Raw genomic sequence first — 19,972 nt, forward strand, 5'->3', positions numbered from 1 at the left:
TTACATGAATTGAATACTCACTCTACATCATTCAATCTTGTCATTAAGACATAAAGTATAAGCAGTGAATTCATGTATCACAAAGACACATTCAATATTTTTCTGTATACTATATGTAATATTTTAGGTTTCCTAATGAGTCTGGTTCCTTTCAAGGTTTCTTCCTCATATCCTCTCGGGGAGTTTTTCCTTGCCACCGTCACCTTTAGCTTGCTCATTAGGGATAGATGTAAGAGATAAATAGTAACTTAATTTTAAAGTTAAGCTTTTTATTCTGTTTCTGTTTGAGACAATGTGAATTGTTAAATGTTCTATACAAATAAAGTTAATTGAATTGAAATAATACGCTTTGGCTTTTGTCCTGATTTATATGCACTTGGTGGTATCCGATTGATGAAAGATGCTCTCAAACTGAATCAATTTTTGTTACTTGGTGAAATAATGGTGAAGTAATCGGTGAAATATTTCCTACTGAGGAGAAACTACACAACACAACACAACAAATCAGTGAGTTAGAAATATTCGATAAATGATTATTTCTGACTCATTTTTTACAGCTGTGAATGGTAATCACACACACATTATATCGTATCATATGAGTGACTTGTTACACCAGATCAGCAGGCATTTTCCACTCAAGGGGCTTCCCATGAACGTGTTTTGGTTAAACCCTGTATTTCACTGCAAACACCCCCTCATAACTGGTGTTCCACCATTTCCTTCTCGAAACATCTGCACTGATCTGCTGCTCACGGTTTCCTTTTTTTTTTCATTTTGATCAAATCAGTGAAAAGGGGGCTCTCCCTCTTAATATGATCATGCTTAGGAGTTAATTTGCCACGGCTTGGGCAATAAGACTATTTTAGTATTGACATGGATTCTGTAATCAAACTGCAGAAGAAAAGTTTAGTGTGTCTGCAGGCAAGCTGGGAACAGAGAGCTTATAGTTGAACATTTCTGTGGGTGGGCATTTCATTACATTTCACCATTTGAAAAAGGTGGAAAAAAAAACAAACAAAAAAAAACACACAATCTCTCATACACACACACCAGATAAGTTATTCAAGAACACTCCTATCATCACAACATTAGTCTATACAGTGCTGCGTATTCACTGACACACAAAACCTACTAATAATTAAAGGAATTCTCCTTGAAAGGAGTCAACAAACAACAGTAACCATAGTGTGTTGCTGGACAATCACAAAAATTAGGCAGAAAACAAAAAATAACCCAAAGCAAAAATGAGTTTGCCAAGTGAGCCTTGTGATACAAGCGTTTCTCTTTTTAGCCTTTCAGTCAGCGCTTGTTAATAAACATTTCAGGAAGGTTGAGATGTTGCTTTTTTCCTCCCTCACAGGACACTAACTTACCTGGAGCATGACCATGTTGTCGCCCTCAAAAGTCACAAAGACGTCCGAGTCGCACTTCAGAGAAGGGATCCTGTTCTCCATCATGAAGCCCTGATGCAATGAATTGACAAAAATGAGAATGTTAATGAGAATTATTGTGTGTGTGTTGGTGTGTGTGTTGTTTTTAATATTCTCACTTTATTACTTTTAAACACACTCAAAATGTTAAAAAAAAAAAAAAAAAGGAACGATGCAGATAATAGTTCTGTGGTTCTGTCACCTTTTTTTTATGTTGTGTGGTGAGAGCTCAGAAGACTTAAATGTCAAATGGGTATGAGTTAAGAAGAAGGTGCACTTTTAAGCATGGTGCACTGTTCGATTCACTACGGGGGTGCAGTTTTGTGGTTTTCCCCTGCTGTTCACTGTGCACGGTGCAAAGCCGTATAGATGTGTCTTCTCATGGAAATGTGTTAATATACATTAACGTGAACGGTAATTCTAAACGAAACCTGAAAACAAGAGCAAAGTTATCTGGGTTTGTCGATGCAACAACAAGTGAGAGCTGCCCTCTTGTGGCTCGGCTAGTGACGGCTCTCCGCTGGGAGTCGAGAGATTCATTTTCTTAGGATTCGTGGCTGCATGTAATGTTGTGCATGGCTGCAGTCTGGTTAGATGACCTGGTAAAGTTCTTCACTTTCTAATTTACCAACAATATGCATAACCTTCTGCGAGTCACAGGCTTGGTTTAAAAAGTATGTTGCACTTTAACAGTGATACAGCCGATTAGTTTATAATCACCTAATTTAGAACAATAGGTGTGGGACTGAAGTGTGTCTCCACGGGCACAAACGCACACTCACCATGCCCCCGGTACATTCGCGGCATTCCTGTAGGCAGGCCACGTTGGCCCAAGTGCTGTAGGCTTTGAGTCCAGCAACCAACGCCTGCAGTGGACGATGGCTCTGTAGATCCTGCCCCTGACACAGAGCTTCATCCATCAGCCTTGCTGTATGTCTATACACACACATGCACACACAGACACGTGAAATAAATATGCTTTATACATTATTATTAGTAGCAGTAGTGTTATTTTTGATTGTAACTCTAGTACTATCACCTCCAAGCATCAGATACAATGCAGATATAAAAGAAAACCCCAAATGTCGTTGTATAACAGTATGAAGAGATGAGACCCAGTGTAAGTATTCCTCTCCTGGAAGACAGCTCCAGTGCACAAAAACTGAGTAAGTTACCCAGAAACACTTTGTACTCTCTTTTAATCATCATCAGAGCTCAAAAGCACATCTGTAAGCAACAGCTAAACATAACCACAGAAATGAACTAATACACTAATCACTGACTGCTGAACTGACTGCTGCTGAACTCTTTGGTTCTGTGTGCATCTAGATCCTGTGGTATTTCTCAGAAAAGTGTACAGTGTATAGTGAATGAACATCACCTAACATGCTCAGCTTCTCTTTACACCTTTAAAGGGTATGAGATGATGTGTACAATATATAGTGCAATGAAACAATGGCGATAAAAATAAAGATAAGGGGAAAAAAATTATACTGTTGTAGTACATTATATTAATATGAGAAAAAGACAGAATCTGTATTTCGGCATAGTTTGATACCGAAGGATAAAGACATTCTATAGTTCAGGAGTGTTCCTCAAATTAGATATCTGAATGTGTTCGCCGAGGTACGAAGCCCATCAACCTGACACACCTACCTAGTGGTGAAGGTGAGAGCGAGGACGGCGGCCAAGTGCGGCATCAATCTCAGATACTGGGTCTGGTGCTCAATGATTTTAACCTCATCTTGGTCTTTTGGGCCAAACTGTCTACGACTGAGAGAGGAAGAGAGAGAGAGAGAGAGAGAGAGAGAGAGAGAGAGAGAGAGAGAGAGAATAGTAATATACTCCCATGTGGCCTATTAACCATCATTAGTGGTTATTTATTGCCTTCATATTCATCAGTTTCTTCATTAATACATCAAGTGGTTAATTAAAGCAAAGAAATTCTGAACCTTTCTGATATGAAAACACGATACATTTGCAAGATTATTTTACTGACCCCTTGCTCCTTCATCCCTCACTCCCCAATTCTGCCACTGTTTATCCTCTTTACCATCTTTTTTCTTTTTTAAAATCTGCCAGATCAACCAACCGTCTTATGCCGAAAGTACGTTTCTTATTAAAGTGCTAGTTATTTTGACAAAGCATACTGTACTGCGTTACAAATTCATTTCCCTTTTCCAAACAAACAAACAAACAAACAAACAAGGGGCAAGCAAACTTCTGCATACTGTACAGTCGTATCATGAGGCCATCTAAAAATTTTCCTAGTAGCAACAAGCATGACAAAAACAATGTAATGTGTGTGTGTTTGTGTGTGTTGATGTGGTGGACTGTCAGCTTAGTGTTCGGCGGCTGTACGTGTGTGAAGATGTGTTTCGCTAGAAGATATGGTGTCAAAACTGAGACGCATGCACCTGTTGCCTCTGAACCACCGCAGTCTCTATCTCTAAAATCTACTCGCTGCAGGTGGCTTTCTCACAAGACAGGAGTGAAGAAGGGCCAAGTGGTGGATGTGTGTTAATGTGTGGCTGCTTCCACTCTGACGGGGTCTTATCCTTTTTTCTCTACGTGCCACATGAAGCACTAACTGAATAATTCTTGTAACCGTAGCGTCTGATTTTTCCAGGCAGTCGTGTGCTATTTTGGTACGAGCACAGCAAGTTCTCCAGCAGCAGAGCGTAAGGGAAAAGTGTGCTACGTCATTTTATTCTTTTTTTAAAAAGCTCTCTTTTCTCATTGCAAGATTCCCACACAGGGAAATTGTATCAATCAAAGTAAGAGCCATGGCAGGTTGATTAAGCCTCCGACTGAGGTTTAGAGCCATTTCAACTCTGACCGTTACCTAGACCACACAGGAGATGACACCTGTGCCCGAGTGTGTGTGTGGGTATGATCAGGGGAAATCCTCTAAGAGAAAGCCCTCCCACTAGAGACTCTCTCTCCACACACACACACACACACACACACACACACACACACACACACACACACACACACACACACACACACACACACACACTTATGTCTAGCTTTCTCTTCCGTTTCATGATAGATAGATAGATAGATAGATAGATAGATAGATAGATAGATAGATAGATAGATAGATAGATAGATAGATAGATATGTACTGTAGATAGGTAGGTAGATAGATAGACTATTAGATAGATCACCCTGTGATCCCTGATTAACTGACACACACAGGTATTTATCTCACTTATCCCCACAACCGCCTAATCAACAGACCAACTAATCAACTAATCAACAGACCAGCATCTTAACCATTGAGCTGCTTCTTCTTTAGTAACATCTACTGTGAATTTCACTCTTAGGTTAAATATCCCTAGCAGTCCAGCGGCTGGATCCCGTGCTCTCATTGCTGTGGCCCCGATTCCATTCCTAAGCAGGGAACCCAGTCACTTAGTGGTTAACTGTAAGCACCGGCACTAAACCCAGATTAAATGGCGGCAATCAAGAAACCCACAAAACAGCGCAGAAAATATTCAGACCACTGGAAAAAAAAAACTTAAGACAAATTTGCGATTTGACACGAAGATAAATACTAAATATGTCAAAATAAAAATTTGACCAGTTCTTTCACTGGTATCCATTGCTTCAGTATCTTAGTTAATTTGTTTCTGAAACTTAGAAAGAATCACAGAAACAGGCAGATTAAACTGCAGTATTAGTTCTGACTTGTAATCTTGTAATAAAGGCAGAATTAATTAAAAGCTGTTTTCATAGCCAGGCTCATGACCATCAATACTGCAGGAAAAACCTTAATATTAATAAACGTTAATGTTTGTCTTTGACTCTCTCTCTGTCTTTTTCTCAATCTCTGGGGATACCATTTTTGGAGACAACCCTGCTACTCATCCACCTACGCACATTTGAAACACACACAGACACACAAACACACACACACACACACTCACGTATGCATGCAAAAAGCCACATGTAAGGAGGAGACACAGCAGCAGCAGTGGGGAGGTCGAGAGTCCCCCCTTTGCACGGGATGCTCTCTGTGGTGAGCACACTCTCTACACGTCACTGTTGTTTATACGCTCTTGTTTTCTGCTCTCTCTGCCCCATGACCACATGAAATACCTTTTATAGTATGTGCATCCTGTTTTTGATGTCAGCACTTGAAAGGTAGCAAAACAGAATCGAATTAAATCGAGTGCGCTCAGGAGTCCTCGATTCAGGGCGGCTCGTCCGTAATTAGTTCATCTTAATGTAGGGACACTGATCGATTTTTTTGAGTCACTGGCAATTATAAAAAAAAAAAAAAAAAAAGAAAGGGAAGTTGCAATATATGATGATCTATTGATTTTGCTCACAATTAGCTTCCACAGAGTTGTGGCAGAATCAAGAACTGCAAGAGGCATAAATAGAAGCCCATTGAGACAGGACTCATACTACCCCAAATTAATTCAATTGTATTTGTATGGACATTATTTTTTTTCATTTTGCTTTGTTTTTTGGTTTGACATTAACGTTACAGAAATAAAAAAACATTAAAGAAACATTACAGAAAAAAAAATTCTAATTAAAAAAAAAAAACTTTTAATAATTAATTTCTAATTAAATTGATCCTTTAATGAGCAAACCAAAAGGTCCCTGAGATGATTTGAGGAAGAAACCTGCTAGGAACAAGCATCAAAAGAAAACCCATCCTAATCTGGGTGACACTGGATAATGTTACAAGTAATGACCGGGTTGCCAGATTGGGTTTTTTAAAAAATAATAATAATAAATTTCAGCAGCCAAGATCTTGAGTTCCATGAGTCTGGTTCCTCTCAAGGTTTCTTCCTCTAATCATCTCAGAGAGTTTTTTCCTCACCTCTGGCTTGCTTGTTTTGTTGTGTCTGTTCATTTGGAAGGAGTTAATGATATTACCACAAACACAGCTGAATAAATGTACATCTAAACCTACTTAGGGCAAAACTCGCTGTTAGACTTGATGACCTGAAATATTACTGAAAATGTTATTCCAGATATGTACCCGATAGTAGCCTGTCGACTGTTACAGCAACTTGTTCGAGGCTATATTGTTATTAATGTCGTCCTGTTCATGACCTACTGCTGACTTGCTCATAGATGTATTTCTAAGAGAAACCGATTCATTCGGTCCTCACACGTCATTCATTTCTCACCTGTGACTGTAGCGCACTGCTATGATGAGTCCCAACTGCGAGGCAAAAAGAGTGGCAGTTAAAAGACAATACAATGTAAAAGTAAACATTTTTAAATTAGGTGGAAACAAATAGAAAGTGTTTATATTTACTAAAGTGAAAAGTTAGACATCGTATCCAGGTTGATGCCAATAAGTTAAAATTGTGTCCAGATATAATTGAATTAAAGTTTGTAAAACTTATGACGGTTACACCCCCCCCACACACATGACCAATTCTTTAGCGTTCTCATTCTATGCTATTGTTGTTTTTATTTACATTCATTACTAATGTAGTTATTTATATCCACAGTCTACAGAGGAAAGATCCAAAAAAAACAACATTTAATTTAAGGAAAGAAAAAAAACTACAGAAGACTACATGTGACTAAGAACGAAAGTATTAAGACCTGATACTTTTACAATTACCTGCAAGTAAATTCTGAAAGTACTGAAATGACTCGGGTGGTTATATGAACTGACTGAACCTCAGGAATATCAGCAAATCGGTCTAAAGTCTTCCTGCAACAGATTCTCACTTTAATACTGTGTACGTAAAGAGAAAACACAATCTGTTAACAGTTGACCAGAGTTCCTGTCTTTTTCACGCTTGCACAATCCTATCAGCTTTTACTCACCATCCCCTCATTCAGCTGCAGGTATTTTCTCTGCACTGGCATTACTAACTGCTGTCCTCTACACCCTAGTGCTGTGCATACTGCACTAAACCCCAGGTTACTTCCTATTCATTCCTAATCCTCTGCTTTTAGCCCCTGTCGGAGGAACGTCTCACACTTGTAATCAGCAGCGTTGCCAGGGTTTTCATTTATATACCATGTTTTTTTTCTCACTGATGCAGAAAAAACAGCGAAGAAGAGGATCTGTCCCATAGAGTATTGTATTTTCTGTATTGCTTTGCACTGTACCTTGCCTTAAGGTTACACACATGTGCTTTATGTTAGTACAGTAGGTTAAATTTTCACTCTTTTAGGACTTAGTACTATGTACTGCATCAGCTACATGTACAGTCGAAACGACAATAAAAACTTCTTGACTCGAAAACGTGACTGTATTTTGACAGGCAATTTTGCGAATAAGAAGATTAAGCCAGGGTTTAGAAATATACATTGTGAAATGTCAGATTATAGACACCCAGAATACCTATGAAGTGCTGATTCCCACAGGACATTCAGACCTTCATCCAGGACAACACCTTTAGCTTGGACTTTTTCTAGACATGTCTCATAACAACTCTGTCTATATTTTTTGCAGAAATATTCAGTAAAACTCCACACACATCAATATGTCATTGTCGTGCGTTCACATGCTTTATTTTTCTAACAGATTCTATTATTCCACTTTATTTCTATTTTAATTTACGTGTAAATTAAACTCGTTGGACGTTTACTTTTTATTTTGACTCTATTCTGACTAATTGGACGATCATTAAAAGCATATCACAGCATGTTGTAGTGTGTGGGATGTGTACATGATAAATAAAATGTGAATTTGAATTGATAAATTACTGTAATATGTAAATCTGCTCAATACATTAACTACCAGCTTCCTTAATTGTTTCTCCTTTTCAGGTTGGTTTATGTGTAAGACTGCAGCTGGATAAACAACTGGATGCTTCTGTAAATCACCATAAAGGCCATTTTCTTGTATTTTTGGGGTTTTGCATTTCCTCAGAATATACTGGAATTTATTGTATTTATACATGTGTGATAAATTCCTCTCAGACCTTTTGTACAACAGCAAACTGAATTTAAACAATCTAGGGTGTGTTATGTGAAGTAGGTATAATTCAGTCTGGGGGAAAAAATCTGAACTGCAAAAAAATAAGGCTAATAGAGGTGAACTGGGGCAAGAATCGTGCTACTCCATGCTCAGTGGACAAGCAAAAGAAAGGAACATTAATGACAGGGTTGCCAGATTTTGGGTTAGGTTCTAAAACTAAATACTATGTGTACAAGAACTCGTTTTCTAGCAAATCTTCAGAAATAAATTAAAAATATTTCCACAATAAGGCAGATAGTCAGTGCAGACACTGTGTCTATGAGGTACATAATCATTTTATTGCTAGACATATTGTAAAGATTGTGAGAGGGAAATGGGGTTTATTTACACTCATTAACACCTCCTTATAAAAGGAAAGCTGATAACCGGTTATATCTGGTTTGTTGACTTGAACTGTGCAATTGTCAGCATTAAGGGTTATAAAGTTTATTTTGTAACAGCTTTTGTATAAGTGTTCATAGATTTCTAGTCTGGTGTGTCATCTTTATTTGTTTGCGTTATCCATATGCCAATGTTCCCCTGAAAAGTTATCCGAAAGCTGCTGAGCTGATGAATTTCGAGACCTGGCCTTGAACTCGTTCCAAGAAAAAAGAAAAGAGGGACATTGTGACTTTAACTTCGAAATGTTATCCAGCTCTGTATAAACAGTTTAAAACTAGGTTGGAATGCTCTGAGAGGGCAGGGAGATAAAGATGCAAAGTCTTTACAACATAATTAAGATTAAAAGTGCTGTGTAAAATGTTTAAGTTCAGGGCACCCCCTTGTGGTGAGGCAGAGACCAGCAGCACACGAGATTAAAATAAGTAACACTGTTAAAGCCCTGACCTTCATGGCAGCCATGGCCTGCACGGTGAGAGCCAAACGTGTCGGGGTGAGAGCGGCGAGCATGGCGTTGAAGCGACTACCTTTACTCTGAATAGGAGAAGTGTACTGACCGTCAGCTGACACCGAACCAAACCTGCGTGAGACAGTAAGAGATATTCAAAAGTTGTTATTAGGATGCAGCCCAAATTGTCATGATCAGATTTAAAAAACATAAAAAAAATGCTTATTTCTCCAGTCGTCAATCTGTAAACATTCAACTTCATTCTTTTGTTTCTCTTTATCCCTTTTGTCCATCACTGTACCTATTTATTATGTTTACTATAATTAGCATACTATTACCCTGTGTTTTGTGTTTGTTATGTAACTATACAGTGTATGTGTTATATAAATGAGACCCCATGGGAGAGTGGGTGGGCCCTTTGGGGCAGGGGGGTCAAATTGGTGGACGACGACGGGGTTACAGGGTTGGAACTCAAGTGTGTTTTCCTCTGGTTATACTTAATATATGGAATCCATCAAACAATCACGTATTATTTAGGTTAAATCTTTAAGCTTGACTTATCCTCTCAGCATTCCCAACATGGGCAATATTGTCTCTCACCACTCCAAAAAAAATTGGAACTACTACTACTACTGTTTGCCATAGTAATAACATTTATCAATGAGTGGTACAACTAGCATTCCACCCAACAACAAATCTTTGCCATGGCTCACCTGTACTCTACATTCTGTGTAAAATATTCTGGTGACATACAATACTGTGCAAAAGGCTTAGGCAGCTGGAAAGTAAGAATGCTTTTTAGAGTAAGGTGTATGATTAACCGATTATAAAAAGCAGGTGCTAATGATCACCAGTTTCAAATGTAGATTAAAACACAGTCATTAACAGAAACAAATAAAGCTGTGTAGGAGGCTTAAAACTGGGTGAAGAACAGACAAACTCTACAACCATGGAAGAATGGAGTCTCCCAGGCAAAGATTTCAAAGCAGACTGGGGTTTCAAGATGTTCTGTTCAAGCTATTTTGACGTTAAGAACCGTAGACGCAGTGGTCGGTCAATTAAATGCAGCATTTGAAAGACACTTCAGGCTTACTTCCCTTCAGCAAAGAACTGGCAGAAACCAGTGGGACCCAGGTACAACCAGAAGTCTGGCCAGATAGGGTCTTCATGGAATGGATCGCAGACTAAAAGCTGTACATCTGACAGGGAAACAAGGCTAAGCCACTCCAGAAAAATGCTCTGGACGGAGGAGTCAAAATCTATTTATCTGTAGCAGAAGCAAGGCTGTTCACCAAATGGTTAGAGATTGGTACAATAATGAGTGTCTGCAAGCAACAGTGAAGCATGGGGAAGAATCCTTGAAAGTTTGGGGCTGCTTTTCTGCAAATGGAGTTGTAAATTTGGTCAGGATTAATGATGTTCTCAATGCTGAGAAATACAGGTAGATACTTTCCCAACTGCTATTGGAATAAATGTATTCAAAAGGGTGCGTCAGCTGAACGGACCAAATTTGTCTGATAAAAATGCAAATGTGGCTGATTTCCACATACTTTCAGCCCATTCATGTATTCTCTATATTTGATAGTCTAACTCTGATCCACACCAAGTCCTGGTTAATAATCATGATAAAGAATGCAGCTGAATTTACTTACTTGTGTAGCAGGTTTTCCCGTGGTATCCTCACATGATCAAATATCAAAATACCATTGTCAACCCCATGTAGGCCTTGATAAGTGCACAAAAAACACCAGAACACTTTCAGAGCATTCTCAGAAGAAATGTTAGTGTTTCTTTGTAAGATGATATCAATCTCTCCCACCTTCTTTATGTTCCATATCAACTGCAGTCACTCCTACACACATGACCCCGTTCTGGTCTCGAATGGGTACAATGAAGCAGTGTGGACCTGAAAGCAAATAAGAACAAAAAAATGCACTCTGGATATGTTGCATGGATGGAAAATGTGAGTGCTCCATACGTCTGTCCGTTCCATTCATCCAATCCCTACACTGCTTATCCTACTCAGTCACGAGGAAATTGGAGTGTATCCAAGGAAACCTGGTGCACAACTCAGGGGACACCCTGGACAGGATGCCAGTTTATTGCTGGGCACAATCACATACACACACTCACACTCCTATTCACACGCTACGGATGATTAAACATCCCAATCAACCTACAACGCATGTGTTTGTATCGGGGAAGGAAACCAGAGTACCCATGTGTTTTTTTAAATGGTGGCAACTGATTCCTGAGTTGGATATAATATAATGGTTTGTGACAATGATCCTCCAATAAAGTTACACACAATGCACTTTTTCAGTTGTACTTACCGTGGCATTCTCCGTTGATAATGAGCTGTGCAAAGACAGCAGCATAGTTTCCTTTCATTGCATTTCCAATGTACATCTTTTGTGCGTTTTCACAAGGTGTGTGAATAACGAACTCCTGTTAACTCAAAGGAGAAACAATCAGTGATGATAAAGGCAAACTAAACCAGAGCTGTTCACACTTATATTAGATTACTCTGGGTCATATCTATAAACATCAATGCTATTTTATACATTTCTATCTTTCTAAGAAGAAGAAAATCAACTTTGAGTATTATGCTGCCTTTACAGTATATGTTCTCAGAGTGATCCTGCTTCCTTCTCCTGAAGTAATATTTACGACTATGCCGTGTTCACATGCAGTGAATATGAAACATGGCGCCAGGTTCATTCAGACAGATTTCAGATTTTTAACACTATTTGGAATTTTGGTCAAATACAAGCTACTTGTACAACATGTAAAGCGCTGTTGCTGATTTACATAAATGAAAATAACCAAAAGAAGCAAGAGTAACAAATTACATCTTTAATTCCAAACAGAAACTCTACTCTCCTTCTCCATTGAAAGTTTAGGACTCTGGTCCGATCTCAGAAACTCGGGTATAGAAATGTTTCGCAGTTGTAATTACAACTTGAGAGGTCCAAATTTCTAGTGGGAAACTGTTGTTTACGATCATTCTGACAGCATGTGAAGGCAGGTTTTAGTCCAACCGCTTAGAAAATACAGAGCGCAGTGAACAAACTCCAACAGGAATTTACCTGCGCTGAAGGGTCATAGTGAGCCTCCGTGAGTATCCCCCGAACGTTACTCCCATGACCTCTTTCTGTCATGGCAAACATCCCAGTGAATTCCAACTCCTAAAAAAAAAAGACAGATTTTAACTTAACATATGCTAAGCTGCATAAAAACAGTCATTAGTAAGTTATAGAAATATAGGTCATGACAAAGCAAGAGTATATTCCCCAGGCTGACTGCAAATAATGTTTACTCAGATATAATTACATTTTTCCGGATGACAACATATTATGCTGACCCCATGTTTCTGTTTGCTGACCCCATGTTTCTGTGTAGAGAATATCTCGACTATCAAATATCAAGATTTGTATATCGATTTTCACACATTTAATGTACTAAAATGTAGTCAATTATTTTTAGCAAGTCATTACATATTCTAGTGATTTCAGTGATTTTCGAAGTCCCTAGCGGGGGCAACAACAGTTTGTCCAATCAAGGATTTCTGTTAAAGTCTTGTAAAGCAGCAATGCTCATTACATGTCTGTAAAAGCAAAAATGGTAAATATTAAGCAGAAAAGAAAATCGAGTGGTTATTTCAAACACAACCGTTAATGTTGATGGGTTTTTTGTTGATTGGTTTGTTTTTTTAGAAGATATGTTTCACTCCCCATGTGTACACAATGTCTAGGTTCATCAGATCAGTTCAGATCAAATCAAATTCAAATGTCATTGTAGTGTTCACATACAAATTCAGTGAAATGCAGTTAGCTTGTGGCCAGAAAGTAATAATATAAATCCTAAAAAGTCAAAGGTCCTCTATGTCCTAGGAATCTCCTGGACACACTGGATTTGGGGTCAGGAAATCACATGAAGTAAAGACAGTTTAGAGCCATAGAGTACTGTATAAGACATGACCAGACATTAGACTGTCTGATCTATCCTGATGCCCAACTTCTGGTTGGAGTCTTATCACTTGGAGGCTGATTACTGCTACTGAGAATGCCTTCACATGAACAGCCTGGAGATACATGGGGTTGCTGTGGATAGTACCACTAAACCACCAAAAAGATAGCTTTGGATTGCAATTGCCATGAACAACTGTTGCAAGTCTCAAGTCTCCATGAGCAACAGTTGCATAATCACACTCTATAGTGTCACCCAAATGAGGATGGGTTCCAATTTGAGTCTGGTTCCTCTTACGGTTTCTTCCTCAGGTCACTCCAGGGAGTTTTTACTCAGTTTTGAGACCATCACGTCTCGCTTGCTCATTAGAGAAAAATAACAATTTTTGGATTAATATCCTAAATGTATATATTTCTATAAAGCTATGTATGTTGCAATATTCATCGTTTAAAGCAGTGGAGTAGGAAAAGTAGAGAGACAAATGTAAGCAAACACTAATACTTCCATTCATCCAGTTTAGGCTAAAGATTATTAAAATGATCTATTCCAACATCTTGGTGTAGTTAAGGGAATGGTTCTTTCCTGACTCAGGTCTTATTTGACTGACTGCTCTCTGTTCGTTCATGTTAATGATTGTATAAGGCCATGTTCTAGACTCGCTGATCATTTCTTCTATATATGCTACTTGTGTTATGGCTCCGTTACTATACTGAATACACACCGCTTTAGGTTTCAGTAAAACTACATGACAGACTCCAGCTTAATAAAAGCAGAAGAATAAGTAAAGAAATAAATAAAATCAGTGGATGCCAACAACTACAAATAAACTCTATGGTTATGTAATAACTCTGACTGGGTGTGTGTGTGCACTTTGGATGGCTTAAATACAGAGAACGAATTCTGAGTATGGGTCACCATACTTAGTTGTACAGTATGTCACGTCACAACGTCACGTCTTGGTGTGATTATCATGTTTAGCTCATAAAGATTATGTTGCTAGGATATTATCTCCCATTCATCGCAATAGCTTTGTTACATTGCTGTGAGGATATTCCATTAGGTGCATAAATAAAACACTGTTAATTTCATAATAGAACCAGTGACCAGTAATAGTGACCACATTGCACCAATTTCATCACTGACAAACTAACGACTTTAAAAAAAAAAAAAAAAACGGAATGGTCCCACAACACAGAATTTATATTTCTTTTTCAATCAAATAACGCAGGTTTTTACTCAGGAACTATAATAATGGATACTACAACAGTTCAGAGTTTGTTTCACTACACAGACACAGTCTCGGTTCTTATATCTAGGTTTAAAACGTATGTGTTTAGTCAACCATTTTGTTAAAAACATTCTCTCTTAGATAAGATGCAGATCTGCAGACCTGAGATGTCACGGACATAGAAAGTTCCGGAAAACATTGATGTTCTGATTCGACTCAGTGTTCAGCATTTAGTATTGTTTGTCATTAATGTGGCTTCTCCACCAAACCTGGTTCCTTCTCAGGTTCCTTCTCTTCTCAGGGCATGAATTGTTCTTCCACTGACAGCTTTACTCATTGCCAAATCTACAACCATTATTTCTGTGAAGCTGTTTTTATAGTTAAAAAAAAAGTCACTCCAGACAATGGATGATCAATACATCTCCGAATACATCTGCTCCAGATGTAGAAACATTTGTTGGCAGTCCAGTCCAAGACTCTTCCAGAGAATTGTGACACGATCAGGGCTATTTCATCAATACCTTAATAGAGAGAATTGATTAATGATTTTACTGGACATCCATCTTTGAATAATTCAGTTGTGTGGTTTGAAATCCAGCTCCGAAATCCAAAGCAGCACTTCACACAAATTAAATTAATATAGTTCTAAAATAAAGGATGTGTTTTGAGTCATTATTCCTACTTTTTTATCTGAAGGTATGAATGACTATGAGTTGGATTTTCTATTATTTGAATTATTACCAATTCAAGTTATACAATTTGTGCTTATATGTACGTTGACGTAGATTACTTCATTGCAAGTAGTTAAAATAATATATGGGTAAATGTTTGTGTACACCTGACCAGCATATGTGCTTTATATGTGCTTTTTGAACACCCCATTGCAAATCTGCTAAATGAGGACAGTAAAATGGGACTTTCTGTTATATTAAGCTCTACTCTTCTGGGAAGGCTTTCACTAGATGTTGGATCATGACTGTAAAGATTTGTGATCATTCAGCTGAGGTCAGGAACTGACATCGGATGAGGAGGTCTGGAGATCAGTCAGTGTTCCAATTCATCCCAAAGGTGTTCAGTGGGGTTCAGTTCATGCCTCTGCACAGTTCTGCCACTGCAACTTTGGCAAACCATGTCTTCATGGAGCTCTTTTTTGTGCACAGGTGCATTGTCATGCTAGAACATGGTTTGTAAAAGACCATATACAGGTGTAATGATCAGGTGTCCAAAAATGAATAGTATATATATATTCCTTTTTATATATAAAGTTCTCTATTTAACGAAAAGTAACAGCCAAATAGTTAATTAGCTCTTTACATGCACTCTGACAAACTAATTTGGATTAAACAGTTATACGTTAAAGCTCAAATCAATAAAAAAAAGCAAACTGTGGACGATCATATGTAGATTTGTTGGATAATGGCCACTCTTTGTTTGTATAACTACAACTATAACGTACCAAACAGGTACAGCCTGCACTTAATATCAGACATAAATAAGCAAAGTCCTGTTTGTCTCTAGAACTCTATGTGAATGGAAGTTACTAAAGAAATAAAAACTTATCAGAACAAGCAAATAAATATACAGTATGGAAACCTGTGATTTGCCTTTCTGATGCCAATATTGTTGGAGCCGCTGTTATAAAAAAAGAAATACCTTGTGACTAATCAGAATTGAGAATTCAATAGGGGATAGAGAATTCAATTTGTGAATAAGAATAACAATATGGTGTAGCATAAGACACACAGAAGATTTAATAGTTGAACATAAGGCACACAGAAGATTTAATAGTTGAATAATGAGACCCTAGAGGAATGCCAGCAGTAGCAAGGATGGCTATGGTGGTTAACAGCTTGAAATATGGTGTGTATTTCTTTTGCAACACTTTTGACAAAAAGAAAAGAGCACAAAGTTTAAAAGTATGATTAGAGAAGTAGGGATGATCCTCTAAAAACCTTTACCCTTATTTATAGATATTTGATACCAGTGACTTTTCCCGTTCAGGCTTAAAAAGTGCTTGACGTGTGTTTAGATGATGGTGTCAAGACCTCAAATGTGAAGTTAAAATCTGTGTTAAAAGGTGGAGACTTGGAGAAATAAACAATAAAACCCATAGTTCAATGTGCCAAAAGAGGGTTCGACCTAACACTAACCCTTACCCTAACCCTTGGGTTGGGCAACTCAAATAAACCAAAAGAAGTCAAGTGTTGGATAATTATTCTAAAATTGTTGAAAGTTTTAATATAATTTATTTTTTTTAATATAATTGAAAATTTGATATAACCGAAAGTTTGTCCATTTACTTTTACATTCCTACACCTTTAATTCCATGTCTATTCTGATTATTCCAGCTGTGATGTACTGTGGTACACAGATGAACTTAGTGAACAATAACGTTGTCACTGTTTAAATATTGACTGTACATGTAACATGAGCAGAGAATTGGCATTTCTTAGTAACCGTAATATCTGGAGTTCAAAGTTCTGAAGTATGCAATCAAAACAAACACAGTTCTCTACTGAAGGATCTTTTTGTCATAGAATTCTCTGTGAAGAACAGATATCCAGTGAAGTACAACAGAGGGAAGGACAGAAGTCCAGGGGTTGTTGTTTTATTTATTACAAGTGGAGCTGATCTTTGGGGTTATACCTTTATAGAAATAAAGGCATGGAATATTACTATTGCAATAGAGTTTACAATTGTTAATAAAGAAATGCTTTTATTTCATTTCATGCTACAGAAAATGTTAACTGGCATTTATTAGCAATTGTAGTACTAGAGCTATTATTTAAAAATGTCACTATTGTTTATTTACATGCATACTTAAAATAAACTGAATATCCTGAATATCCTTTCGCACCAAACCTGACAAATAACTCATATCATGAGGTCTGTCCACAAAATTCTAGTTTGTAAACTCAAGTCCTTCAACATACATATGAAATAAATTAATATCTTGCATGACTATTATAATCAGTGTTGAGAACTGATGTATGTACAGTATGAGAACATATAAAAGAGAATGGTAAAGCTCCAGCAAAGTTGGTATCTGTGATCCCACAATAGAACAGTGGAGTCTCTAAATCTCATAAATACCATTTTACCCCAATCACAACAGATTATAGTCCATAATCTACCAAGATTTAAATGTGAAACCCAGACAAACCAATTTACTTGTCAAGCAGGAAAATATGAGGTGTTTTGACACTCACTGTGACAGGCACATACAATTTCTTCACTTGCTCTGGGCTGCCTAGGTTGGTAACAGCCCCACCATATAGTCCACACACAACTCCCATCTGTTGGTTAGAAGAATAGGTACAGTAATATCACATAGCTGAATCTCCACCAACCAAAGAAATGCAAATACATTCAGAATATGCAAATAAGCCACCACTAAACATGCCGGTTGAAACGCTTGGGACACACATGTACAGTACGTTACAATATGTAAAGGTGGATGCACACCACCACACATTAAATTCTACTTTCCAGGTTTGATGCTGTAGCCTGATAGATACACTCTATGGTCAAATGTATGTGGACACCTCATCATGCCCATATGTGCTTTCAAAACAAATAAAAAAAAAAAGTGTTAGCTTTTTTATATATATATATATCCATATCATCATTCACTCTGTCAGGAAGGATTTCCACTAAGATTTAGAGTTTGCATGTGTAAATTTCTGAATTTCATTATAAGAGCATTAGTGAGGTCTAGAGTGCAGTGTGTGTTCAAGTTCATCCTAAATGTGTTCAGTGGTTGAGGTCAGGACAGTCCAGTTCCACTCCAATATTGGCATATCATGTCATCATGGAGCTTGTTTTGTGCACAGAGGAACAGGGTCAGGCCTCTTAGTTTCATTGAAGGGAAATTGTAGTGTTTTTAGAAATTTGTGGTAACAGTTTGAGGAGGAACCATGTTTAGGTGTCCACAAAACGTAATTATTTTATGTAAATTATTACTTTATGTAATATGGATATATAATTACGTTTTGTGGACACACCTAAAAAATATGTTGTTATACACAATACAGTTCATCAAATTTACATAATCAAATCTGATTGTAGCGTATAACAACATATTTTTTGTAACACTTAGTGAAGCAATATTACGTGTAGTACAGAGCACCAAACATCATCTAGCCTGACATTTAGCCATTACATGCCCTTGGTGTAAATCAAGGATTGTTAGGAAATTGTAATGCTACAGAATGCAGACATTTTACTCAAGTGTCTCAAATTTAGGTATGATGGTGTCTGCATTACAATATATGTTCTCAACCCCAACAGACTTCCATTTTCTTCTAATCTGAACACTAATTGATGAATTATCAAGACCCCCGTGGTTGAGTTTGAAGCAATTAGTGTGACGCAATGCAAAGAACTCCTGCGACACAGTATATTAAAAATGTTAAAAAGCATCACCTTTACTCCAGTGGCCATATCTGCAGAACAGATCATCTCTGTGATGCACAGGCTCTTGCTTATGAACCCCTTTTTTCTTCCAGCCACCTATAAAGAACAAAAAAAAAAAGTTGCTGCTCATGTTATAGTCCATAATGTTCGGTGTATAAATGGCCATTGTTCCTTCACCTGATCATCCAGATGGTGTTTCATTAGAGGTAGTTTCAAGACAAAGTGCAACCTCTGTGCAGTTAACTCTCTGATCTGCTCCAGAGTCAAGCTGTAGCTAAATACAAGGCAAAACAAGGCATTTGAATGAAAAAGGCTTCATTCATTCATTCATTCATTTATTCATCCAGCATTTGTCCCATTTACTGTACACTGCTGCAAGCTAATGTGACTGAGCTGTGAGAGTTGTTGTGTTGTTTATAAAGATCATAGTCATTTTCCATACATTACGATATGATAGAGCTGAGACTAAACTATCCATGTGTCAATAAGCGACTGTTCTGTTATTAACGACACTGTTGCTCCTCTACACACTGCTTGCATACAGTACGTACCTGCTTCTCTGGAACACATCACAAGCGGAAATTTCCTCCCGGAGGATATCTTTTGTCTTCCAGAAATCTCCATCAAGATATCTGGAAAGGCTGGAGGCGAAATATTTCGGTGTCATGTGGACAGCCCTGGGAGAAGACAGCAGTGAGATGTTCGCTTTACTTTACCGACGGTTTTTTTTTTTTTTTTTTTTGCCGTTTTACTTCCGTGTTTATGATGATGTCAGCTTAGCGCAAACTCCTAACGATTCGGATAAAGAGTCAGAAATTCATTCAGAAGGTTCGGAACAAACGCAATTTAATGTTTAGTGGATCCATGTGGACCGTTTAATTATATTTTTTAGCTACCTTTGTGTAAACCTGCGTTACTTTTTACTTTATGCTCATGTACTTATTAAGAGAGAACAGCTTGTAAATTTATGTAAATGTATGTAAATTTATGTAAATTATGAGCTGAACATGACCACACTTCTGAACAATTTGTGTGCTAAATTTTGTTCAGCCCGGACTTTTTAGCAAGTATGATAAAGCTGCGTTAGTTAATTGCAAGGCTATTATCAATTGCATATATATATATATATA

At 37.7% G+C, this 19,972-nt stretch overlaps 1 protein-coding gene across 5 annotated transcripts in view; it reads right to left on the reverse strand.

Moving 5' to 3' along the window:
- Positions 1 to 19,721, reverse strand: part of acoxl (acyl-CoA oxidase-like) — a 44,742-nt gene extending 25,021 nt beyond the window's left edge. For 2 of the 5 annotated variants that reach the window (XM_027165766.2, XM_027165767.2), the window contains exons 1-13: positions 19,394 to 19,721; positions 19,020 to 19,116; positions 18,852 to 18,938; positions 17,636 to 17,722; positions 12,319 to 12,417; positions 11,563 to 11,677; positions 11,049 to 11,135; positions 10,882 to 10,954; positions 9,229 to 9,361; positions 6,587 to 6,621; positions 3,087 to 3,203; positions 2,213 to 2,366; positions 1,374 to 1,463 (exon numbers count right to left, since the gene is read on the reverse strand). In XM_027165766.2, coding sequence (XP_027021567.1) covers positions 1,374 to 1,463; positions 2,213 to 2,366; positions 3,087 to 3,203; positions 6,587 to 6,621; positions 9,229 to 9,361; positions 10,882 to 10,954; positions 11,049 to 11,135; positions 11,563 to 11,677; positions 12,319 to 12,417; positions 17,636 to 17,722; positions 18,852 to 18,938; positions 19,020 to 19,116; positions 19,394 to 19,509 — 1,290 coding nt within the window. In that variant the 5' untranslated portion in view covers positions 19,510 to 19,721. The remainder of the gene's footprint in view (positions 1 to 1,373; positions 1,464 to 2,212; positions 2,367 to 3,086; positions 3,204 to 6,586; positions 6,622 to 9,228; positions 9,362 to 10,881; positions 10,955 to 11,048; positions 11,136 to 11,562; positions 11,678 to 12,318; positions 12,418 to 17,635; positions 17,723 to 18,851; positions 18,939 to 19,019; positions 19,117 to 19,393) is intronic. The other 3 variants (XM_047812155.1, XM_027165764.2, XM_027165765.2) reach the window with 3 other exon arrangements.
- Positions 19,722 to 19,972: the final 251 nt, after the last annotated feature.

This window comes from Tachysurus fulvidraco, chromosome 4 (assembly GCF_022655615.1).
Source record: "Tachysurus fulvidraco isolate hzauxx_2018 chromosome 4, HZAU_PFXX_2.0, whole genome shotgun sequence".
Taxonomy (NCBI): Eukaryota; Metazoa; Chordata; class Actinopteri; order Siluriformes; family Bagridae; genus Tachysurus; species Tachysurus fulvidraco.